General features: G+C 33.5%; 1 protein-coding gene across 5 annotated transcripts in view; it reads left to right on the forward strand.

Annotated features, from left to right (window-relative positions):
* Epac (Exchange protein directly activated by cAMP) overlaps positions 1-27,165 on the forward strand; it is a 757,111-nt gene that overhangs the window by 646,303 nt on the left and 83,643 nt on the right. For all 5 annotated transcript variants that reach the window (XM_074175396.1, XM_074175398.1, XM_074175397.1 and 2 more), the window contains 3 exons: positions 8,821-9,003; positions 11,043-11,237; positions 16,245-16,478. In XM_074175396.1, the coding sequence (XP_074031497.1) occupies positions 8,821-9,003; positions 11,043-11,237; positions 16,245-16,478 (612 nt within the window). The remainder of the gene's footprint in view (positions 1-8,820; positions 9,004-11,042; positions 11,238-16,244; positions 16,479-27,165) is intronic.

Below are 27,165 nucleotides of genomic sequence, written 5' to 3' on the forward strand. Positions count from 1 at the left end.
GCCTCAAGTCTGACGAATATATATTCACTTCTGGTGTACCACAAGGGTCAAACTTAGGACCCTTGCTGTTCAATCAATGATATCGGAGCTGAAATTGATGTCAATTTACTTCTATACGCCGATGACTTGAAACTCTATAACAATATAACATGTTCTAATGATTGCGAACGTCTCGCCCTGAATTTAAATCGTGTTGTTACATAGTGTCGGAAGATGTGACGTCATACTGTATTTCGCCAGTCGCCATTCCATTCATGTTGAACTGTTTGCGTTTGTTGGTTCGAAGTTTCTGTTTTTAATTGTGATAGTTTTGTCCAAATCTGTGGTTTTTACTGTGGTTTTTACTGTGTTCAGTTTTACACAGTATTGTTTACTATCAAGTGGTGTGCAAATTCGAACAAACATGACCGACGACGGATTTACAAAAGGTCAATCCGATAATCTGTCAGTTGTTGATATGTTTACGGTAGCGAATTAATCGGAGAAGCTGAACATTTTTCTATTGGTGAAGTACACGGAGTTAAAATAGACCAATAAGTACAATTATTATCTGTTGTAAGTTTAATCACTTTGTATAAATTCTATGTACCTCCTTAATAAAAAATTAATACTCGTATACTCATGTCAAGTGAGGTAAAAGTACATAATATATTTCATAGATACAATATGAAGCAATGCCATTGTTTTTGTATACCGCAAAAGTATAAAAATATATACCTATTATCATAAAAGGAAATAATTATTTCATAATAGAACCTAACTTAATGAAATTTATATGAATAATTTGGGTTGAATTGTGTCGGTTCGGTTAGTCTTGATTAGCTTTACAATCGATATTAATTATAATATTTAATTAGGTTTCTAATTTTCCATATTCCTAGGATGAACACAATTATCTCACAAATCAGATAGATAATAATATGTAAATACTTACATTGAAATGGTCTTCTCATATATGAAGAGCTTTTCTGTTATGTGAAATATTTAACCATTTCATTCAACGATTACGATCATTTTCAGGTACTCTTATAAATATTTTATTGTGTGATTTATTGGAAGTATTTGTGCACAAAGACACAATGCAATATTTTTAATATTGTTTGTGTTCCATTGCCTTTGAAATTGAACGTTCTTGTTAGATTTATAAATTCAGCAACACACAAACAAAGCTGAATCAATCAACTAATAATGCTAATCTATTAAAAAAAAGGACCTTATCACATTTTACACAAAAGCGTTTCGCTGCAGCTGCTAAATAAGTAGATTTAAACAGCAGTCACAGCCTGCGCCATATGCGTGCGCCCTGATTGATACAGTATGACTTCATGACGGTTCGCACCTTTAAACGCTTGTTTGAATTGGTTTTTCAACGCAAAAAACTTTTTATATTTTTTATAAACTGATTATTGATATTTCACTGCTCATATTTTGAAGTAGTTAATAATGTAATGAAAAAATCTCCAATTTATACAATGTGCGATACCTCTTATTCTGTTAGTCGTGTCCTGAATAAATTCAACTGCTAGATTATACAAATCGAAAGACATTTCTTAGCTGACAGTTCTGTTTTTAATTTTTTTTATATAGATTCACAAATTATATAATGTAAGTATACATTTGTAAATATTACTGTTTCTCCCTATTCTGTAATTGGGTTCATCCTATAGAAAAGTATATAAAATAAATAAATAAGTATATAAATATATTTTTCTATTATCCGAATAACATTTTACGAGTATATTTCTAAGACACTTCGTGAAATGGAATTGATAAATCAGCTAACACGATATCAACATGTTAATTTATCAGCTCAACATATTGATTCTATCATAATTGTATATTTTATTTCTGTCAGAACTTCAAGATGATACAGCAAACCGAATCTCAATATTTACTATAAATCTTAATGTAAAATTCATCGACGTTTCAGTAAGGCGCTTATTTGATGGAGTCGAAATAAATTCGTCAAACTTGGTTGAGAAAATTCTCAGTTCTTTCCATAAACCTAAAGAGAAATCCTCAAGAACTGTTCGGAGAATTGAGTGAATAATTATACTTCTGAATGTGAAATGAGGGGATCTACTTCAACTACAACGATGAAACGGATGATTAAATTCCTCAGAATAACACATCTCGCTTTTATTTTTCATGAGTTTCTAATGCATCTCAATTAGAGTTTCTCCACTTGGTTTGATTATCATCATCCAGGATCAACAAGAAACGGTACTACCCAATGGAAGGGACTGTTTTAACGATGGTTTATTTTTGTGAAATTGTTAATTAACATTTTTATCTCTACAATCGCTGTCATAGGTGAGTATATGATATGGATGCCATATCATAATTGGAAATTGACGAGAGCATAATGAAAAGTCTTTTCAAATGCCAATTGGTGATATACAACATAAGTTTAGTACCTTATAGTACTTCATAGACGTGATGATCCTACCTCATTAGACAATCAATGACAACCCCCAATATCTAATTTTATCTGTTTGTGTAGCTTAATTTGGTTGTTATTCTGATTATTGTGATTATTGGTAATTTATGAAAATCAAGAAAGTTTGGATTATAACTAGATAAGAGTACAAAAATGATTGTTTGGAATTCATTCTAGGTAATTCAAGACTGTACCGGTTGATTATATCTTGTAGGCCGGTTTTTATTTAGATTTTGAGTTCTTTTCAACCTTTTACTATGTGAGATACTATGTGTTTTGAAGTGAAATAAGAATGCTATTGATATATGAGGAGTAAGTCAAGTAAGTGAAGTAATCAGTTGAATTAGTCGATAGCTAGTAATTTCATTTATTTGAATACTGGTTAGACAACGGTATTTTGAATTCAGTCTTGTGAATACGAATAATTGAGTGTACAAACGATATTGAATTACATCCGATAGTGACTCGTTTCTCGTTTGAGATTCATTTTTCACAACCGTTCTATCCCATACGCGTACTTTCATCCTTTTCATCTTTTAGTTATTATCCTGTATTAGTTACTGACTTTCAGAATAATCTATCCAGGAGCTATCTCAAGAACCTTTTTTAATAATAGTAACATTTATTATTCTAAATAAATTCTCTTAAAATGTATGTTGTAGCAGTATTGTTGTCGAAAATTATCTATTATTTGACCGATACTCGAGTTTAAAATAGAGATTTGGCAAAAAATTGTAATGTTTGCAGTTTGCCTACAAAGTTCCACATTAAAAAACTTTCATCACTCTGTTATCTCACACAAAATAAAACTCATCAGTAGTTGAACAGATACAAGAGAACGATATGAAAAATGAATAGAACCTGACGAAAAAAAAGAACCCCTGCTCGATTACCAACAACTGATATATGATATTCAAAAATCTTAAGATCATAATAGAAACTGATTCATATGATATATTTTTGATTTGAATGGAAATGATATTCTAGATTTCAATGAAATCCAAAACAATACGCGACATATTGGTAAAGGATCAAGTAGGACGGTTATTGTTGACAAATAGGACTTCATTCACTTGCATACTCTGTTCATATATTCATTGTTCTCTCAAAAAAATGTTCTATCTGAAATTTCTCGTTATTCATGTAATGAAATTTATTTTATTTGAGAATTGATATTTTGTTCTTATATCGATGCATTCAGCTGATAATACCTTTTTTAAAAAATAATCTTCACGTATACAATACCACTCGACCTGAAAATGTCAATTTTTTTAAACTTAAACTTTGTAATTTTTGAGCAATACCCGTAGAGCAAACAGCAATAGATGAAACCACTCGTTCTAAAGATCCTTGCTTTTATTATGGTGCTCTCAAGATACTACTGAATAATAATTTCTTTAAAGAATGAAAATCTCGAGGTCTTGTCTTACTTCAATGGTTCTTTCATCATCTGGTATTTAGAACATACTAGGTTAGTTGCATGGATATATTTGAACAATATGTTATGTAATTCAAATAAAATCATGTTTTTCAAAATGTTCTCTACAAACAGACATACATTTGCTTACTGATTTTGAGTATCACTTTCCATTTTTTGATAGTTTCGGATCTTGAGGTGAGTTCCAAGTATTTTTTATGCATAATCATTACACTGGCTCATTGAAATCTTTTGTATTAACTTGTCAGGATGAAGAGTTGACTCTTCATTAAAACCATCATCAGGGCTGTATAATAAAATAATTTGATAAGTGAATAGTATATGCCAATACATATTGCAAAATTTATAAAGTTTATTCACTTTCATATTATGTAAAAGAGAAACAAACAGGTGCACTTACCGAACATTAGTTATCCATGTCAAAAAATACGTTTAAAATGAGGACTAACCAAATGAAAACACATACACCACAGGCAATTTAAAAATGAAAACTATATCAAGGGAGACAAACTGATTAGAAATGGACGTTTTTGTTTGCCTTTAAAAAAAATTATAAACCATAGAAGGACATCAGATTACACAGGATGAAGGAAACTTATGTGTATTAAAATATTAAGGAATACGATTTAGTAAATTAAAATAAGCACTATTCAGTCCTTCTATGTCAATTCCAGTGTTAACACTTTTTTGTTTGAAAATGTGAATCATCTCACTAAACAGTCGTTTACCTAATAAAGGTTGAATATATAAATGACTGTTTAGTGAGATGATCCACATTTTCAAATAAAAAAGTGTTCAACACTAGAAGGGACGTAGAAGGACTGAATAGTGCTTATTTTAATTCACTAAATCGTATTCCTTAATATTTCAATACACATAAGTTTCCACCGTCCTGTGTAATCTGATATCCTTCTATTGTTTATAATTATTTTTTTAAAAAGGTAAACCAAAACGTCCATTTCTAATCAGTTTGTCTCCCTTGATATCGTTTTCATTTTCAATGTGTCTGTGGTGTATGTGTTTTCATTTGGTTAGTCCTCAATTTCATTTGTACCTATGTTGTCTGACACATATATTTTAAACGTTTTTTTGACATGGATAACTAATGTTTGGTAAGTGCACCTGTTTGTTACTCTTTTACGTAATATGAGATTGTATAAACTTTAAAATTTTTGCAATGTATTGGCATATACTGTTCACTTATTAAATTATTTTATTATAGAGCCCTGATGATGGAGTCAATAAAGTTTGGTTTAACATCCCCTATCATCTTCAACGTTGAATTTTGAAGTTGGCACCTGTCTTTCAACTACCTGTCCTTACATCTTACTTGAGAACTCCTGATGTAACTGAGGTTTCAAACTTCACATTTCAGTTTTATACTTGATAATGGGGTTAAACCCGAAACCGGTCGTATAAATAAAAGTAACTAGTGGTAATTAGACAAAAGTGTTTTTATTCATTTCATTAAAGGTATACTTTTATAGTTGGAATATCATATTCTACTATAATAATGATACACATACACGGTTTTCCGTAGGAAAAAAAGGGTTTTTCTGAAAATAAAAAAACATTTTCAATTGTTTCTTGATATATCAGAACATCTCACTACACCTGAATGTGTTTACGTGGTTTTCATCAAATTTAATGATTGAGGTGTTTCTTCCGAATTCGTGATGATAGGACGATTGTTATTGTTCTTTGATGTATTTTCAGATTCACCGGAATAATATAAATATAATCGATTACTGTAATATACTTTGCAAATTATTATTATTAAGTTCCTACCCGTAATACTAGGATTTGTCTTTAGCCCCAAAATAGGCCTCATTTTCGACGAATACATCTTCCAATGCTATTTAAATAGTCGATATCGATGGTTTTTTCCTTTTCAACTTAGTTGATAAATATTATACCATGCGCATCCCAAAATACTGATACCATTACCTTGCCAACCGTCTTTGCAAGCTTTGGAGTGGGTTCATCACGTTCGGTCCATTCAGATGACGATCGTTTTGATTCTGGTGTGATATGATGGAACCAGGTTTCATCCATTATCACATATCGACGCATAAACTTGTGTTTTTATGGTGGAACAGCTTCAAACACACTGCTCAGAATCATCAATCTTTTGTTGTTTTTGGTCGATTGTGAGCCTTCGCGGCATCCATTGTATTCGTGCATGATACACATTCTTTCGATATCTTCAAAGCATCTGCTAGCTCGATTAACTTCCGTCTGCGGTTATCCAAAATTATTTTGTGGACTTTTTTATGTTTTCGTCGTTGACAGTCTGTCTCTTTGGGGCGTCTGCTTGGGCGTCCTTGGTGATCCTTCCGCCTGGTGCGAAGGTTGAATTATATTTATGGAGCCAACCATTGGCTTCAATGAATAATAGTTCAAAAAACTAAAATAACATACACTTTAATAGCAACACAAAACGAAAAATGAAAAATAATTCGAAATTAATTCAATATTGTGCTCAACATCGATCATGAGTCCTATGGCTTGATTTAACTAATGCCTTTTAATAAGTCTGTAATCAGAATACAAAAAAATCAATGTTGTTGTGAAAAAACATGGGGTGCTAAATATCAATTGGTTAGGAGTTGTTTGCCAGATTGGCACCCCTCGCTTTTCTTACAACAAAATAATTTTTTTGTGAATAGATTCATTCTGATCTCAAAGTTATTGAAGGTCATTACCTTCCATAAATCCATAGGATTTATCATCGATGTTGAACACAATCTTAAATTAGTTTCGAATTATTTTTTATTTTTCAGTTTGTCTTGCTTATAAAACGTGTTTATTTCAGTTATTCAAACTATTATTCATTTTCTACACTTTAATTTGGCTTGCTAATTCAACCCCATTTGTTTTAATATAAAATACTTATATACGCATGCACAGACAGTATCGCTGTCTCACTTGCTCTCACACAGAGACTGTGTGAGCCGGCACAGCACGGCGCTGAGAGAAATTTTTCCAGCATTACCGAATGACTCCAGGCAAATTTTCAGAACTTCTGGATATTCTAGTACCTGTCTTCATAAGCAACTCAGTTTTTCCTCGTCAATTTTTATAGGTACCGTCTGACACTATGCTATTAACTAATGAGATAGCAAAACATAGACACAGAAACTTTCCAGACATGTGTGGACAAGTTGATAATGGCAAGCGCTGGCCGGTGAGACACTCACTTGGCCAGTCCGTCACAGCACGTACCGTTATTTGCCGGCAGAATCTCGGAGAGCTGGAATCCTTTCCGACGGCGGACACTTTTGACTGTGGTACCATGCCGGGCTAGTGGGCGGTTATCCATTCATTTTCATCGTTCCAATCCTATCCCTATTTTGATGGGTAGGGCCGTGCTGTGCTGTGACGGACAAGTGGGCGACAAACTTGAAGCTTGTCTCCGATCCTGTCCGGCGAATAACGGTACGTGCTGTGACGGACTGGCCAAATGAGCGCGTCGCCGGCCAGCGCTTGCCAGCATCAACTTGTCCAAACGTGCCTGGGAAGTTTTCTGTCTCTATATTTTGCTATTCCATCAGCTGACAGCACAGTGTCAGACGGTACCTATGGAAATGGACGAGGAAAAATTGAGTTGCTCGATAAGGCAGGCTCTAGAATATACAGAAATTCTGAAAATTTCCCTGGAGTCATTCAGAAATACTGGAAATATTTCTCCTCGTCTCCTTTCAGGTTGTTGAAAAGATGATGAAACTCTCCCAGATTTGCCCACTTTTGATTAGGGGATGGACCCACATCCTTCTTTTTTGTGACTATTTTCTTCTACATTCAAAAATGTGGCAACTATAATGACGACTTCTTCGTCAGAACTGCTAGTGCTAGACATGTTTTGTCACCACTCGATGTCAACTGGTTTTCTCTTGGAATCAAACAAACAGCACCTTCAGTATGCTGGTTGTAGCTGCACAAGTGAGCGATGCTACTACCCGTCGCCATCAGGAGACGGACCACGCCGTGCTGTGCTGTGCCGGACAAGTGGGCGACATCAAGCTTTATGGAGTTATTGTTTTGTCACCGATTCTTGATAAGTGTACAAAGTTCAAAATACATATGTCCGTTTAAAGTTAAAAAAAATCGAGTCCAAAATAGTCGATTACAAACAAGCAAATACACAAGTGGAACCAATATAAGCGTGTTAATGAAAAGGAGTCGGTTACAAACAAACAAACAAACATGCAAGGTAAGCGTGTTGACAAGCAATTCTTTATTAACACATGAAACCCCTCTTCATCCATTTTACTCAAACTTACAAAAGTTGCTTCACTCAAAATGTTCTATCTCACAAAATAATAGTCTGACAGCTTTGAAATTTGTACACGTGTCTTTTAAAGGTTCGCGTTAACTAAAATTCATATAAATTCAATACTAGTAGCGCCATATGTGTGTTAGTCTACGAATTTTTCAGCCCATCGAATACGTCCATTACAACTTTCGGAATCGGGATCACATAAAATTCTTCCAGCAGCACAAATATATCGTGATATATGGTTTTGTGAACTGAAACTTTGTTTTCGACTGTAATAAAAGTGTCAAACAATAAATTAAACGGCTGCTATTAACGCATCACAGCTATACAATATGCCGCAGTTAATAATATCCTTGGCTGTTTTAGCACCTTACCAAGTTACTTCGGTTGAATGAATCAACGATTTTATATTTTTATAGTTCCTCCATTAGGTGTGATCATTTCCTTCAGCAAATCGGTTAATTTTCACTGAAAAGTCAATTTACACTCAAATAAAATTTAGCCGACAGAAGTTACTTCAAAGTTCATCACCGAGTTTCTTTGGGAAACCCACTGAAATGTTATCAGCATTACCTCGTTTCCTTCGAATTTTCCACTCGAAACTATCGAGTTAGAAGAAGTTTTTAGAACAAGTGTTTCAATGTAGCTCTCGTCTTGTTTCAGGGCCGCTACGATAGTTTTGAGAGAGAACAACTGCCACTTCTTGAGAGTCGATAAGGAAAATTTCAATAGGATTTTGCGAGATGTGGAGGCGAATACGGTGAGGCTGAAAGAACATGGAAAGGATGTTTTAGTTTTGGAAAAAATCAATACTTCATCTAAGCAATTGTTTTCGTCTCATTTCAAGTAAGTGATCATTTCAATTTTCTTCATAAATTTAAACTGAACTATTTTTCACTGAAATTGTATTATCTACCGGGAGATAATATATCACGCTTCAAGAGGTTGTTTTTAATACCAGAAGAGTGCAAAATTCTTTAGATGGTTCAATTGAGATTGAAATTAAAAAAAAAGAGTTTTGAATGAAACAAATCATTACGGAATAAAAAAATTTATAACATTCATTATACAAAATATATGTTATTAGGAATGTGTAACATGCCAATATATATGAAAGTTATTTTTCTTGGCAAAAACTCTAAAACGTAAGATTATTTGAAAATAGCTTTTGAAAGTTAACTCTCTTCATGAAATTACACAAAGAAAAAAGGTATTACCTGATTTTGTCTGAACGTGATGATCATTTTATCAAAAGGTAAAACTGAAGCCCACTTTTCCCAATCAGAAAATGAAGTTTTTCTTGATCTCTTGAAGACGCCAACTTAGTTCGTAAAACCCGCGTCGAGAAGAGTATTGCATTTCTGGTTATTGAAAAAATGCTGGTTATTTAAGTACTTTCATCATTACCATTCTTCTCTATGATCAACCAGACCATCATACGATAATCCTTTTCAATACAATCAAAAGGTCTTACCATTTAACGTATTAGGAATCACACGTTGGAAAGGTAAAACCTCGTTAATACTTAGCTTGCACAAATTTCGACCTATGAGGGTTGTCGTTCGTAGGGGTGCGACAGCTGTTTATTGGAAAAACAGATTTTAAACAGATTTAAACTGTAACCAAAATTGATATATTGGGTTGCTTAAAAGTTTCGTCTGTTTCTTTCAACCGTTATATAGTAATTCAGTTCAATCGAAATAAGCGCCATTTGAATCAGTACATTTTTGCCAACGTAAGACATGTCGAAAAATTGCGCCAGCATGAAAATAGCATGCTCGAGATTCGATGAAGACCGTTTTTGCCTGCCGGATATGCGGTTTGTTACCTCGTTCACAGGCAGATGGGGCGATGACAAACCTGTTGTTTGTTGTCCGCTTCGGCCCATTCTGAAGGAATTCGATTTTCAATTATTGGAAATCATCAACTTTATGTTGATGATAGACACTACCTCGAGAACCAACCTATAAAAAACTAGCTCGAAATCGTAGGAGTAGTTTCTGACATTAATTTTAGGCCTTGTTTTATAATACAGAATTTGATTTGAAACTAAAATAATACATAGGTAGCATTTAATTTTTATCAGTTGTTTTTTTCTGGACCTCATTAAAATTTTTCCACAGTATCCGAACCCCACCTTAAACTACTTGCCGACCCATGCTTCAGATGATTTGATTTATGAGTACGAGAAATTGGGCAAATTTCGGATATGCGGTTGGTTACCTAGTTCACAGGTAGATGGGGCGATGACAAATCTGTTGTTTGTTGTACGCTTCAGCCTAGTTGGAGAAATAATACTCTGAAGGAACTCGATTTTCAATTATCTGAAATCATCGACTATGTGTGTGTGATAGACACACCTTGCACTGACGAATGGCCATACAGCCCGAAACGCGTCTGCAAGAGCGTTCCAATAATTGAACTTATATTGCGGCAGTTGTATCACCAACAGCATATGCAGGAATAATTTCAGTAAAGAATCCTGCACTGACACCTGTTGGATATAATCAAGTGTATCAAGTATTATCAAGTGATCCCATTATCAAGTATCAAGTTTTATACTTGATAATGGGATCAAACCCAAAACCGGTCATATAAATAAAATGTTCCAGTGGTATTTAGAAAAAAGTGTTTTTATTCATTTAATTTAAGTAGTTTAATATGTTGGCAGGATATGAAAATTCTAATGATGTTTCAGTCGATAGATACACTTCATTCCCTTAGTTGAAGTTTCAGTTACGAAATTCGCGATATGCAGATATTTGCATGAAAAACGAAACTGAAAAATTGTGAACTGACCGGACTTCGAACCTGGCTCTCCCGTTTTTTATTCAAAAATTATTACTCGAAATGATCTACGAGTATAGTGATGTAAATATTTTCAGGTACACTGTGATGGCTGGCACTCCTCAAAAAATGTTGGAACATCTTCTAGAAACAAGACTGGATGGACGGGGAACTGGAAGTGGTGGAGAGAATCTCATAATAAGTACTGCTCAAGACCCATTTCTGGATGATTTTCTTCTAACACATATAGTGTTCATTCCCACCCATCAACTAATCGAAGAGTTAGATAATTAATATCCTTTTCCTATTTCGATATTCATTATTCTGAATGCGGTCCAAAACAACTAATAATTTGCGCCAATAAAAAACCTTGTGAAGGATTAAGGAAAGAAAATTTCCAGCAAGACGATTTTATACGAACTTTTTTCACACAACCTGATATTTTTCAAGAAAATCAGAGCAAGCGGTATTTTCATATTCGTTTAATTGTCATGGAATTTGTTCTAAATTCACTTTTTGTATTTCGAACAAACTAGTTTTTCAAATCAAAATCGTGAAACTTCAATATCACAATGAGACTTTTTTGTTGTAATGTGTAATTTTAGGAAGTTGACATTAGTATGCAAAAACAAAAATGATTTTCATAAGTTATTGAAACTCAACAGTTAATAATTATTAGTGTGAAGTTACCCACAACTTTTCATCTACAGTTTATGACGAAGAACAATCGAACAGGGTTTAGAATGAGATTTGCGAACAGTGTTGCCAAATTGCAAATATTAATAATTTCACCTGCATTTTGATGTTATCATTTTAAAAACACGATATATTATGGAAACATGTCGAATAAATGAGTCAGCATTCTACATAAACTCATTATATCAGCCAACTGTCCCTATACAAGCATTAATACCGAAAAAAATGTAAAATAAGAGTATAATATTATTCAGGTAAAATTCATTCGTACCGAAATAGGTAGCGTATGGAAACTGGAAAATTGGGTTCTCATTTGAAATATCTTGCGTTGAACAATACCGAATGCCCAGGAAAGACTCATCCACAAAATATCAAATTTCTCACTTATCAGAAATAGTTTGTTGACGAAAATTTCTGAATGTATTCTTCGAAAGTATATCTATCGACGTGCTGGAACAGATTTGCGTCCCATACGTTCTTTCGATGCGAAAAAAAATAGTTCCGTATATTTGGAACTGAATTACTTAAAATAGTCAAATTTCTCACATATCAAAAATAGTTTGTCGATGAAAATATACAGAATATATCATTCGAAAGTATATCTAACGACGTGCTCGAACAAATTTGCGTACCATACGTTCCTTCGGTGCGAAAAAAAATAGTTCCGTATATTTGGAACTGAATTACTCAAAAAAGTCAAATTTCTCACTTATCAAAAATAGTTTATCGATGAAAATTTCAGAATATATCATTCAGAAGTATATCTAACAACGTGTTCGAACAGATTTGTGTACCATATGTTCCTTCGGTGCGAAAAAAAATAGTTCCGTATATTCGGAACTGAATTACTCATAAAAATCAAATTTCTCACTTATCAAAAACGGAACTTTTTTTTTCGCACCGAAAGAACGTATGGTACGCAAATCTGTTTGAACACGTCGATAGATATACTTTTTGTGATATACTGTTTGGAACCTTTGGTGTAGTAATGAATATTACTGGAGTTTTTTCCCAACACCAAATCGTTATTTTTACACCTCGACACGTGTTTCGATCACCAAGTGATCATCTTCAAGAGCAAGATAAAACCAATAACTACTCAAAACTAAAGCTACTTATACTAATCAGGTACATTGTTCTATATATAGCTGTAACATTTAAATATACATAAGGACATATTGTAAATAATTGAAAGGCCAATTGTAAAATTAATTTAGGGTGGTACACTTGTATGGGTGGTATTACTGATTACCTACCTGTATGATGTACCTGATTAGTATAAGTAGCTTTAGTTTTGAGTAGTTATTAGTTTTATCTTCCTCTTGAAGATGATCACTTGGTGATCGAAACACGTGTCGAGGTGTAAAAATAACGATTTGGTGTTGGAAAAAAACTCCAGATATACTTTTGCAGAATACATTCTGAAATTTTCATCGACAAACTATTTTTGATAAGTGAGAAATTTGACTTTCATAAGTAATTCAGTTACGAATATACGGAACTTTTTTTTGAACCGAAGAAACGTATGGTACGCAAATTTGTTCGAACACGTCGTTAGATATACTTTTGAATGATATATTCTGAAATTTTCGTCAACAAACTATTTTTGATAAGTGAAAAATTTGATATTTTGTGAATGAGTCTTTCCTGGGCAATCGCTATTGTTCAACGCAGAATATTTCAAATAACATACTTTTTCAAGTCATGAAATTTTTACCAAGAAACCAATTTTCCAGTTCCTGAATAATATTATACTCTTATTTTACATTTTTTTCGGTATTAATGCTTGTATAGGGACAGCTGATATAATGAGTTTATGTAGAATGCTGACTCATTTAACGTCATGTTTCAATAATATTTTGTTTTTTTAAAATGATAACATCGAAATACAGGTAAAATTCCCAATATTTGCAATCTGGCAATACTGTTCACAAATCTCATTCTAAACCCCGTTCGATTGTCCTTCGTCATAAACTGTGGATGAAAAGTTGTGGGTATCTTCACACTAATTCAATAATTGAACTTTATATTCGAAATGCAAATATAGGCATGCAAAAATAATCAGTTTTTCTAATGTTAAATATTAGGTTCCGAAAATTTCAATCAGAAACAATAATTTTTGCAATATTGTCCAATATTAAAATGATTTGAATGAATGAAGTGATTTATTACCTTGTTCAGATCAGCCTCGTAAAATCTGGTCCAAATTGACAAACGAAGAAGTCATTCCTGAAAAATTGTTCCCACTATTCGTTACAACTAAGAATCTGAGTGTATCTGACAGTGAGAAAAACATATGTTTCAAATTTCATGATTCTAAAAAATGCTCCAATGTTAAAAAAATTCGAGAAGAAAACGTGAGTTTTATAGAATTCGAAGATTAGCCATACCTACTAGATGTAGGTATGGCTAATCTGATGGTTCAAGCCCTAGTCTAAACGATCGATCTTCACGTGCTATCGTCCAACCCGTGTTAGGAATCACACGTTAAAAGGTAAGACCTCGTTAATCCTTAGCTCGCACAAGTTTCGACTTCTGAGGGTTGTCGTTCGTAGGGGTGCGACAGCTGGTTAACGGAAAAACAGATTTTAAACACTTTTTTTTTAAACAGAATTATCACAACTCATTTTTATGACTACTTACATTATTATGTAACCATTTTTTAGACCTTAGTAAACATACCGTACCGAAGACTACTCAATTCTTCATTTATAAACGTACTAGTCTATAAATGTCTATAATCTATAGTCTAAAATCTGTGGCAAAATACGGGTATTTTCCCTTTACCTATTTTACGTTTACTTGTGAATTTTTGATACATCCTTTAGATATTTGTATAATGGGTTGCCTTCCACAGCGATCCTCAATATGTCTGAAAACCTCGCATCTGTCAGATAGCGCAGAAAAACCGCTACCATCATTGGATTGCGTTGCGAGAGAGATTTATTGAATCGAAGTAAAGTCCGTAGTGTCATTGTTACCCACGCATTATTCAGTTCAATATAATTTGCCTTGGGCCTGCAAGGTTGAATAATACTTGTTCTTTAAACGACATTTTTTGTGGTGGACACAATATTTTATAGTATTTTTTGGGTTTGTAACCTTCCACAATCTGAAAAAATTAAAAAAGCTAAATCAATATAGAATCTGCTGAAGTGTAGAAAAGGGCAAACTGAAAAGTTCAGCCGGAAAAGTCACTGCGTAATATAAACTATGGAAAAGTCCAATTAGTCAGTATTCGCAGTATTAGTCGTATTCATTTTGCCCGCAAATTGAAAAATTGTCAGTCCATTGACCTACAGTGTAGGACAGTTCAGATTAGCCTGTTGTTTTTTTAGGATAATTTTATTTACAGCCAGTCTCCAAGTATGCTCACTCACTTTATGTGAAATCAAATTAATCCTATTTTGGCTGTGTTTTTGAGTGGAACCATTCCTCAACGACACTCTGTATTGTCAATTTATTTATGGTAGGACAGTAGTCTGGTGGGTTGACGTTGGTGGGTTGACGTGGGTGGTTTGCTTGACACACTTAATCGACCGCTATGTTAACCGGTGGTTCCAACCGCAAGGCCGGACGATCGAATTTCACTCCACACACGTTGAAAGGTAGGACCTCGTTTGTCCTTAACTCGTATAAGATTCTACTTTTGAAACTTGTTCCTAGAGGGCGACAGTTGGTTAACGGAAAATCAGATTTTAACAGTCAAAGTTCCATATTATACGAGCAACCGCTTGACTTGACCTGACCACCCACGAAAAACCCTGAGAGAGGAAAACGTTTCACTACAAATCCAAGTAATCACGCATTTCATTTTGAAAAATGTTCCAGGTATGTTGTTTTTGACTGAAATCTTATATTCGATATCTGGAAAACTGATTATTTTGCATGTTTTTTTCATCGCGCCATACTTTCAAATTCATGTTCTCTTTTCTCACATTTTCTGACTAGTTCACCAAATAGCAAAATAATAAACAAAATTTCACTTCTTTGATTGACGACTTGTTTATTTTGTGGAAATTCATGTTCACTGAGTATACACTACAAAAACACACTTTTGTCTATTTTCCACGATATTTCTTTATTGTTGACTAGTTTCGGCTATTACACCATTTTCAGTTTTCAAAAGGGTGTAATAGCCGAAACTAGTCAACAATAAAGAAATATCGTGGAAAATAGACAAAAGTGTGTTTTTGTAGTGTATCCTCAGTAATAAACAAAATATATTCTGATTTGATTTTTGGAGAAAAATCTTAAAAAATTTACCATTTTTTCACAATTGGTGCATATATTCTCTCTTATATGAGATCGAATAACATGGTATCAAAAAAATATATTGTACTTTCTAGTGATGGTATCATAAATGAAGCATTATTTCGAAAAACCTAATATTCACCAAATTATGAGTATTGAACTTTTCAATCGAATCACATTCTAGTTATAGTATATCATCACATCAAACTACAATTTTGATAAGAAAGTGTATGTTCAAAAAAAATGCATCAGAAGCTGCTGAAAAGTGAAAAGAAGTACCTATATCACTACATTTTTTGCATCGTTGATTCCCGACTATGTATTAACATTTTTTCCTTAACCCACCTTACTTATAGGATAGAATTTAGTAATAAGGATAGAGAATTCGTGCTAGCTTGTAAGAGACGTGTCATCCAGTTCGTATACAGGTGGGTGACTACCATAAGACAACCTGTATTCGAAGACGAAATCGCAGTGGAATTTTTGGAAGAATTGGCGAACGAATTGGAAAACGATATCGTCCAGTTCAACGCCCTGCAAGAAGAAGCCTCATTAATGCACCATGTTATATCGCAGCTCCGAAGGTAAAAATAATAAATCATTATTTTTGACATTATAACATAACTGGTAACTATCATTCAATGATAAACGAATGTATTATAGTTTCTACTGAAATGTTTTTTCGACACACCTTTCTCATGTTTTATGTGCTTGCTCAGTACCATTATATAATCACTGAATTTTTGGATCTTTTGATGAGTTCGTTAATAAGTAACACTCAGTACAACAAGTTAAAAAACTCTCAGTTCATTTCACAAAAAAAATAGAGTTTCACAAGACACAGTATTTCGTACATATGATCATTTTGTTTTTGGCCGGAATCATCGCCCGTCAAATAACTTTTGACTTGCTCATACTTCATAGTTGTTTATTGAACCTAGAATATTCAATAGATACAGCGTGTTTGCTCAAGTTTGCACCATATGGAGAACTTTTTTATTATGAATTTTACGAAGAAAGTCATTCTTTATAAAAAGTTCTGCATGGTCTCAAACCTAAACATGCAACCCTGTGATATAAATTTTTTCAATCGTGTACGCGGTTTCTCAAAAAATATTAAATTTGCTCAAGAGTAAATGACCTTTATTTTTGACAATACCGAAAATTCTTATTAAGAAAAGTTGATCAGAAGTAAATACTACGTTGAAAAATGCAATTACAACCGTATATATGAAGAAAAATTTTAATTTTTTTTCACACACAACAACAATGACAATGTATATATAGTGGAAAAACCTAAATTGTCTCTGCGAAAAAAGCGTATCTTCGCTTCCAGATAAAATCAGTAAAGATACAATTTCAAATATTTTCTTCCATGAAAACTACAAAATTCACGTTAAAAACTAAGACAGACATATAGAATTTTGTTTTCTCATCCAAGGAAAGCTAGAAGATTTTTTTTTGGCTATGAGATTTTTTTTTCTCACGAAACTACACTCGCGTCTAATGGAACAGTGTCTTCGCAAAATTGTCGATGATGGACTGGTTCCAATCCTCAATTTGAAATTGAAACAGGAATCGATTATTTCGAAATTTACGTTTGGTGCAGCATTTACAGGGATAAAATTATTGGCCCTTCTTTTTTCGACAGTCTATGACTTGTCAACGATGTCGACATTTTTTTTTCACAAAATCAGTTGCATGATTCTGTTCGGTATCTTCGAAGACATGAATAGGTATGCTACCAGCAAGACGGCGCAACATATCATACATAGTACGATGATTATCAAATTAGCAACGAATAAAGAGATAACAGATAAAAGTTTCTGATATTTTCAAAAATAAATTTACTTTATTGTTGGATAAAATTTATATTTTTTGAAGAACCTCGTATACGACTGAAAAAAGATACATGATGGTTGCATTTTAGATTAAAGACCCTGTCGAACTTTTTATGAGGAATAACTTTTTTATAACATTGATTAAAAAAATTGTCCATTTGGTGAGAACTTAAGACTCACTGTATAAAATTTCTGCAAATAATTCCCAGAACGCAAACAAAGTAGGTAATGTAAATTCAGATCTTGAAAAGCCATTTCTCTTTGGTTTTCAGTTTTTAAATTGTATTATTCATTAGTATTCATTCGACCTCACACATAAATCTGTTTTCTGTTTCAAATCTGGTTTAAGTTTGACGATAGTCGTGTCACGACGTGTTCTGGCGATGCATTGAATTTATTGGAGCCTCAGGAGACACCCTACATTTTGTTTTATAAGAGAGAGGACATTGTTAGATCAAGATCTTCAGATGATGTGGTGCTGCAGGTTTTTCCGGGTTTTCCTGCAGCTGAAAAAGCAAATGCGCCACCGAAATCAATGAAGTCGCCCCGGAGCGCCAATTAATTTTTATTGTTGTTTTTATAAAATTTTTATCGTTGCTTGAATGATACTTATATAGTTATATGAATAATACTTATATTATAGTTGTATACTTGACCTAAAAAGAATTAATAACGTCCAGTCGATTCAGTATCACAATTTTATTTCATTTTTTCATAGATGCGGCATGAACAGTAATTGACTGCAGCTCAGATTCGATATGTCCTCAAAATTTATATGAAATATCTGAAGTATTATCAATAAAACCTGTTTAATATAGGATTTTTATTATTGATATCCCTTTTTGAAATATGATGTTGACATCGATTTCTACTTTATTCGAAATTAAACATGAACAAAAAAATCGTAGTTACCTTATTCGCATTATCAGGCGAAAATGAATTAGAAGGCCTATGTTATGGTTATTGGTTATTTAAAAAACAGTAAATTAAATTATTATTTACTACACAAATTCAACCTAAAACATTTGTACTCATAATTTGAACTGAACTGCTGTAATTATTGACTGGAACAGTCATCTTTCTATATTTTGTCTTCTTCTTGATGTGTTCCAATATAATTAATTTCCTTGCGCATTCGGCAAATTTTATATAAGCAGGTCAAACATTTGAGTAACAACTTTTGTCCTTCGCCAAAAATTCTGCTCCAGTCCACGAGTTTTAGGTGTAAACATCATCAATGCTTTCATGAGTAAACAAGGCGGTACTTTCATATTTTTATAGTTTCACCTTGTTGAACATCGAAGAAAGGTTGGAGATTTATCTCTCTTTTATAGATACTTTCACGGTGTTCAAGTGACTTGGCACGTTTGATTCCACCAAGAGCGGTATATATCAGAATTACGAAACGGAGTGTGGCTGCTCATCGTTTTGAGGTTCAACTCACTACACCTCGAACTGTTTAAGAACTCTTTCATTTGGAGAACAGCGTTTATGTGGAATAAACTTCCGGATAACGTTTTTCCATATGAATTTGATCTCCAGCGATTCAAATCCTACGTGATTCGCTAGTTTCGCACAAGCACAGCTCTCAGAGTGCCTTAATGATTTTTCTGTAGTGCTTGTGTTTTTTGTCAAAAATAATCTGATGATCTATTTCACAAACTGGATTGTTGATCATAGAGTTCGAATCCATTCCTATCCATGATATATAAAGTGCGCATCATAAGTGTCACCCCGCCCATATCTAACTCGTTACTGGACTCCTGTAAGGAAAATCGCTGAGACACGTCCATTTTTGATTTCTACATTGTACATTTTTGTATGAATAGTTCACACCTAATTTCATCCCTTACTGAAGGGGAGCAACCCTATCGAAGAATCAAAATAGCATGGGGTGGTGAATGATATCTCATTTGAGAGGGGATTTTATTCTCTATTCAACCGTACAAAGAATTACACCACAAATAGAAAGGCAACTGAATTAGCACTAACTTTTTCTGTTATTACAGTAAATGTTCAAAATATTCCTCGTTGACCTCCTGGCAGAAATATAGTCTATTTTTAGTTTCAGTCCGCGTCCGCAGTTGCGTCCGCGGATCACTTCCGTGATCCGCGGACGCGGATCACGGAATTGTTATTGTTAAAGATAATTTCACAATATTCCAGACAGCGCGGCGGTCTGGATCATCGTCCGTCAGTTTATATTTTGTAGGGATGACATTAATATTTTCGTAGTATTCTCAATACCGTCATCTGCGAAACCTCACAATTCAAGGCAACAGTTCTATCCGATGAGGACGGATTGTTCACAAACTCGCTCATAATGTCCACTTGTTTATGTTTCCCTGTAGTTGATCGCCCAGAACTTGTTTTATTTTGCACACTGCCGTTCTCATACAATTTTTCCACTAACTGTTTGAAATGATGTCTATCAATAGGGCGACCTAGAAAACGTTCATTGATCATTCGTACAGCCTCATGATGATTGAGATGAGCCTCACCGAAAATAATAATCACTTCGCATTTCTCATTTAACGCACATGGTGTAACCATTGTTTATAGATGAATAGCAAGCACCACTAACATCTAGAATACACTGACTCGCACTCTCCGTGATATCAGTTTCTTGTATTGATCATTTGTCCTTGAACATTTAAAAACACCTACAAAAATGTGCAGTTGATATCTATGCAAATGACAAATACGTCTCACTTGACATCTGAACCAAAACCTATATCATACAGGGCTATTCAAATTTTTCTAAAGGGTTGCTCCCCTCCAGTAAGGGATGAAATTAAGGGTAAACTGTTCATACTCGAATGTACATTGTTGCGAGTTAGATAGGGGTGGTAACATTTATGATGCGTACTATAGAAACCTTAGAAACAAATATTGACTGAGGTAAAAATAATACACATATATATCACTGATATCGCATTATGTTCTACATCCAAACTATTTACTACTAGAAAACGCTAGATCATGGTGATCATATATCCAATTTTCAGTTTCATAACTCATTCAGAATTTAATTACATTTCATAATTAACTCTCGTATTATTTAACTTAATGTAAAGATTAATTGCAAATAGTAATGTAATGTCCAATTCAGTTCATCTGAAATATATATTGTGTACCTATAAATTTGAATTATCCATACACAGTGTTTCAAAAGTAATTCCTCAAACAATAATTTGGTCTCAAATCATGATTTTTATCGTTCAGTCCAAAAATGTTTATCAGTTTGTTTATCATCATCATGAATAGCATGTAGAAAAAGTTGTTCTGTTGAAAAAGTGAGTCTTCACAAAATATTCCTTTTATGTTCTTGTTATTAAAATAGATAGTGGACTATCTTTGGGCCTATCGGTGGAACCTTTGAACTTGAATGAATTCCAAAAGTCTTGACACATCCAAATGTTTTTTATTAACTCTTCGAAAGCTTTCAGCAGCGAAATTCTGAGTTCTCATCTTGTTTTTGATGCACAATATTGTGTATATACGGATTCCATCTTATTTTCATGCAATGATGATGTCAGTAATCGTTCATATGAAAATTTTGAGATGAAAAGATAATTTTTCTCATATATTTTACAAATGTGAGAAAAATTATTTCTATTAAATTCGTACTAATTTCATTGATACCTCTACTATCTCCAGTGTCATTTCGCTTTTGGCTACATTGAATGGAATTGTTCACTACCTCCCAAATATTGTTTTCGGCACATTCGTTTCAATAATTATAAATATACTTGCATGAAAGTCTCGACATTTTTAAATCATGACAAAATGGTTAAGGTTTTTCCGGAAATCTACTCCTTTCTTCGATACAAGAAACTTTCTTAGCATCAACATACCAACTCTAGGCAAATTACAGCTGGTGCTTCAATAAATTCTTGTTCCATAGCCCGACTGAATCTTTCAAGGTTTCGATGCTTTTGATTGTCATTGCTTGTACAGAGACACTAGCTAAGAAGGAAGTGTTTTCTTCAACAGGGCCATTTCTGTGAAGTAAGACATTTTATTTTATAATAATCAGCTCAAAATTATTTCAGAATACAGTTCACCACGTTTTGTCTGCATGTAAATTCTCAACAACACTCCAGAAGATTTTGACATTTGTGATATTTTAGCTCAATGTTTGAAAGAGTATACAGCGTGACTCACGGTCGAAGGTAGGTTAGACGTTTCTGGAAAACGCAAAGCATGATTTTTCTGAAAATTTCACCTCTCACATTTCCTTACCTGTTCTATCGATCTAAAATATTTTCAGCATTGCGGCGTTGCCACTTCCATCAAAAAGTCCTAGCAACTTTATTTTTTTAAATGTATATTAATACATTTTTGGAATTGCTCTGGTATTTTAATACTTTTTTGTTGATGATGTCCTATACCTATCTCTATCTGTTTTCGAGATAAAAATAAATTGTGCTAAATATGGTCCAAAACATAGCCTTAATTGAAATTAAGTACATCAGTACTCTAAATTCATGAAAAGTTGATATTTTGATGATAGTTTGGACAAACGCGAAATATTCAAATAACACCAAGAAATCGACTCCATATCATACAGGGCGTGCTAAAATTACTATTATTTCCATTGTGCATAAAAGTAGTCAAAATTTCATTTTTTCAAATGAAACCCCCTATATATTACTCGGTGAAAAATGCTTCAAGATGATATATCATGTCACTATACCTGAATCGTCAAGTTTTCTCAATAAAGTCGCTTCTTCTAGAAACATTATTTTTTTTAGAATTTGGGTTTAGGTAGCAGTGGAATTATCAAGCTTATAGCAGTTCGCTTACTTTTATAAGTAATTAACAAAGAGTTGCCGACGGTGTTTCGAATCATCTTCCAAAATGAATGCAAGTGATCAAATCATTGTCAGAACGTGTGAAAAATTAAACCAAATGTATCCTGAATCAACAACAATGAACGAGAGGAAGTTTGTAAGGTTACAAAATAATTTCCTTAACTATGGCTCAAAGTTTCCAGGGAACAACTGTACCAAAAATCAGTCATTTCTAGGTAAAAAGTAAGATTTTGTGGGCTAAAACATGTGAAAGTACAGACAATAACAGAATAGGATGATTCAAAATAACAAAATTGTAAACAAAATATCGCATTTTCACAATAAATGCTGAAAATGTTGTCTATTACATTCTGAACACTTTAAAATGTTTTTTTGTACGCGACTTGTGGTTGCTTTTTCAATTTCCTGGGGATCCAGATTTTCAATACTCCGCACTATTCGCCGTCGCAATTCTTCTTAGGTAGGCACTGGAGTACTGTATACCCTTTCTTTTATAACACCCCATAAAAAAGTCAAATGGCGTGAGATCGGATGATCTCGGTGGCCAATCCCACGGCCCTAATCGCCTAAACCAACGATCGTCGAAGAGTTCGTCAAGTTTCCTGTCCCGTCCAGTTGAAACCACGAATTCCTATATTCCTCTAAAAGCAAATTTTCAAGAAAATCGGTTACAGTCGTTCTTGATATTTGGAGATATCTCTCTGCATTCAGTATGTCTTCATAAATAAAAAAGCTAATTTTATTGTTCTTCAGGTCAAATTTTTCTTGAAAACCCATTTCTTTTGTAACAATTTGTACGGTACATTTATTAAAAGTGATTTTATTTTGCTCGTGAGTTTACTCCACTTGCTGACGCTCGTTTTGCAATAATCTCCACTCACAAAATAAAATGCCACTCTCAAAACTTGTAGGTAAAACGTGAATAACTATTTTTCCACAAAAACGGCTTTATTAAGAAAACCTAATGATTTAGGTATAGGGACATGTATATCATCTTGAAGCATTTTTCACCATCTTTCAATTTATCGAGTAATATACAGGGGATTTCATTTGAAAAAATGAACTCTCGACTACTTTTATGCACAATGGAAATAATAGTAATTTTAGCACGCCCTATATGATATGGAGTCGATTTCTTGGTGCTATTCGAATATTTCGAGTTTGTCCAAACTATCATCAAAATATCAACTTTTTTTGATAGAAGTGGCAACGCCGCAATGCTGAAAATTTTTAGATCGATAAAACAGGTAAGGAAATGTGAGAGGTGAAATTTTCAGAAAAATCATGCTTTGCGTTTTCCAGAAACGTCTAACCTACCATCGACCGTGAGTCATGCTGTATACTTGAATTTCTATAAATGGAAAAATAAGTGAGGGTTATATATCGAGGTGGGACAACTCAAATGAAAATGTTCTCTTTTAAGAACCACTTTACTTTGTTTTAGGCTGAATTTTAAAGATTTTTCAAAGTAGATAGACTGGTACTGGTACTAACAGGGGCGAATATAAATAATTGATGGAGTCTTGTGTCTTATATATGTCTTCAAATATGATCTTCTATGTTATTAAAGTTTATTTGACTTGTAAAATAATATAAAATCATAAGGGTATTATTAGACAGGATACAAAAATTAAAAATTCACTGTAATTGAATATTGGCTGATTCTTGACAGCAGTGATAGCCCAGGGACACTGAAACGATGACAATAATTTCAAAGAATTTTTTCAAGCAATTGTGACAAAATTCAGAATACTTATCATGTTTCGTTTAATATCAAATAGAAAAGAGTTTCTCAAAAAAATACCTCATTGAAATATTCAAAAACAACTTTGTCTTGTGAATGAAAGACAATAGTTCCTTTTTTTCTAGTTACTTTCCGAAATTAAATCAAAAATATGCTCCACCTTATGTTTGGAAACTTAATATCTTCATATTTATCCATAAACTCAACCCATTCTGACTAGATGAATGCCACGCATAGAGTTCACAACATATGAAAGTATTTTTTATCAATAGTGTGCTACTCTAAGCCTGTCAAATTTGAATTTTTTTTTTCAAAATTTTAAAAATGCCAGAGAAAAAAGTTGCTCAGTTTCCAATTTTATACCCTTGCTCAAAATTTGGACTCTACTCGCACTTCGACTTTCTCTATTTTTTTTTATTTTTCGAATTTTTCGCTCTATCGATTCGAACTAAAGATGATTCAAATTTTCATATTATCATAATTTTCATGAATATGAGACTTTAACGTCATATCTTACCCAGAAAATACCCGCATTGGCCTATAACCAGAAAAAGATATAAATACACCTCCAGAAATTAGTCTTTGTTGTTACAAAGTTCTTCTAGTTTTTTTATTTCATTGTTAGACTGATTCGGATATTCAATATATGGACGTTAATTATATTCATTATACTCGTATTCCTTTGTTAAATAGATTTTTATCCAGTTTTATTATTTTTCTGACCAATAATTCAACAGTTTGTGCTAAACATGATATAGAATTTCAACTGCTAAGTCAAATTTTATATTATAATAATAAAAAAACACATGCCGCGAACTTTATGTGTGACACTGTATATATATATATATATATATATATATATATATATATATATATATATATATATATATATATATATAACTCACTCCTCAAGTGATTTATTACTGATGGAAAGATTGAATTATTAAATTTTATGGTCCGATTATGCTCAATTAGGAATAATGAACTGTCAAACGTCTATCAATGGAAGTGATAGGATTGTTATGTAGATTCAATAATTTTGATTTTGTTGATTAGAATTCCTTGTGTGATTAGAAATATTTTGATTTCATCCAATTGTCATTGCAGTAAAACATAAGTATCTTGAGGAGCATAGCAAGTTTTCAAAGTATATTTTCGAAGCTTTGAATATCGTGTTTCAAAATGAACTCAATGTTTGAAGTTCTAACAGATTGAGGCCACATTACAAAGTCCTCTCTGATCAAACTTCCCCAAATATATTCTTAGCATATATATACTCTGGGTTACTGGGTCAGTAGATCAAATTGCTCAGCGTATTGCAGAAACCAAGAGATAAACATATACAAACGCCTTAGGTGAGAATTAGGGGAAACCCGGGTAAAGTATATACCCACGACAAAGGGAATATTGTATAACTCCCAAATAGTTCGTTGGCCGGCCGCCGTGTTGTCATAGCAACGGTCGCTAGTTGACGTCGGGACGAGTTCGCCTCGCGCTGCGCCAGTGATCGGACAGAGTGTGTTTTTGGAAAAAATATTAATTTACAAAGGTAAGTGTTTCATTTATAACTATAATACTATTTGCGACATGTTCTTTGTTATGAGCAGGATTTGATTATCCGTAGACAACAAGTTTAGATGCTCTATGTTTTTAGAAATTTGGGATAACCTCAAAAATGTACTTGAAGGGCAAAGTGGATACCGTATTCACGCTGCCTAGTCATGACAAGTTATATAGTTTTATGGAATTATGTACTTTTACCATTGCAGATGGTGTATAAATACATATTTATACACCATCTGCAATGGTATAAAAAAAGCAACACAAGGATTCTGGATTGAAGAAAACATGCAGGCCGCTATAAATTTGTGTTTGGTTTGAGAATCGATTGAAGAGGCGGCAAAAAATCCGTGTTAGCTTATGCTACACTATAGTGCTACACTAAGTGGAATTGCTTCCCACGGTTAGGTCGATTCCGTACTATATTCAAGGAGATTCAAGAAAATGAATTGGTGACATATCTACAAGATATGGACGCAGTGTTTTTTGCCTTACTGTGGATGAATTTATGAGTCTAGCATTTGAGTATGCGAAACGCAACCATTTACAGTATCCTGGAAGCTGGAATAAACATAACAAAGCAGGAGAAGACTGAATGCAAGGATTTTCATCACGTCATATCAATTCGACTTCAAGACCTCCAGAATCGACGTCTGTGGTAATGGCAAAAGGATATAACTGCCGCGAAGTAACCCATTTTTACGATAACCCTGAATCTGCTATTGAGAAATATAACAAGCCTTCAGACTATATAATATGGATGAAACCAGGACATATACGACCTCAAATAAGTCTCCAAAGGTTATCTCTGTGAAGAGAAAAAACAAGTGGGCATGATCCCAAGCACAGAACGCGGCCAATTGACAACTGTCATTGACTGTTGTAATGCAGCTGGTAGCTTTCTTCCACCTTTTTCATTTTTTGTCAAAAAGGAGATGCAGCCAAGACTTCGCCAGGGACTCGAGGAATGTGGACTCCTAATGATTGGCGTCAGGCGAAGTCTTCTTGAATTAAAGGCATTTTTTCATTAAGCAAGTGAGGCCAACAGCAGACAAAAAGTTTCTGGTGATCTTAAACAACCACGAAAGTGACAAATATTATCCTGCACTTGAGTACGCAACCAAGAATAATGTGGTGATATTATTCTTAGCACCACATACTACCCACAAAATTCAACCGATGTTGCTGTATATGGCCCACTGAAAACGTATTTTGAAAGGGAGATCAAAATGTTTCAAAAAACTCGCCCCAGCCGATTCATTAACCAGCACGATGTAACCAGATTGCTACCACCAGCTTTTCTCAAAAC

The sequence above is a fragment of the Leptinotarsa decemlineata genome, unplaced genomic scaffold, assembly GCF_025532065.1.
Source record: "Leptinotarsa decemlineata unplaced genomic scaffold, Ldec_3_MD MMD2_tig00001019_RagTag_RagTag, whole genome shotgun sequence".
In the NCBI taxonomy this organism is placed as follows: domain Eukaryota; kingdom Metazoa; phylum Arthropoda; class Insecta; order Coleoptera; family Chrysomelidae; genus Leptinotarsa; species Leptinotarsa decemlineata.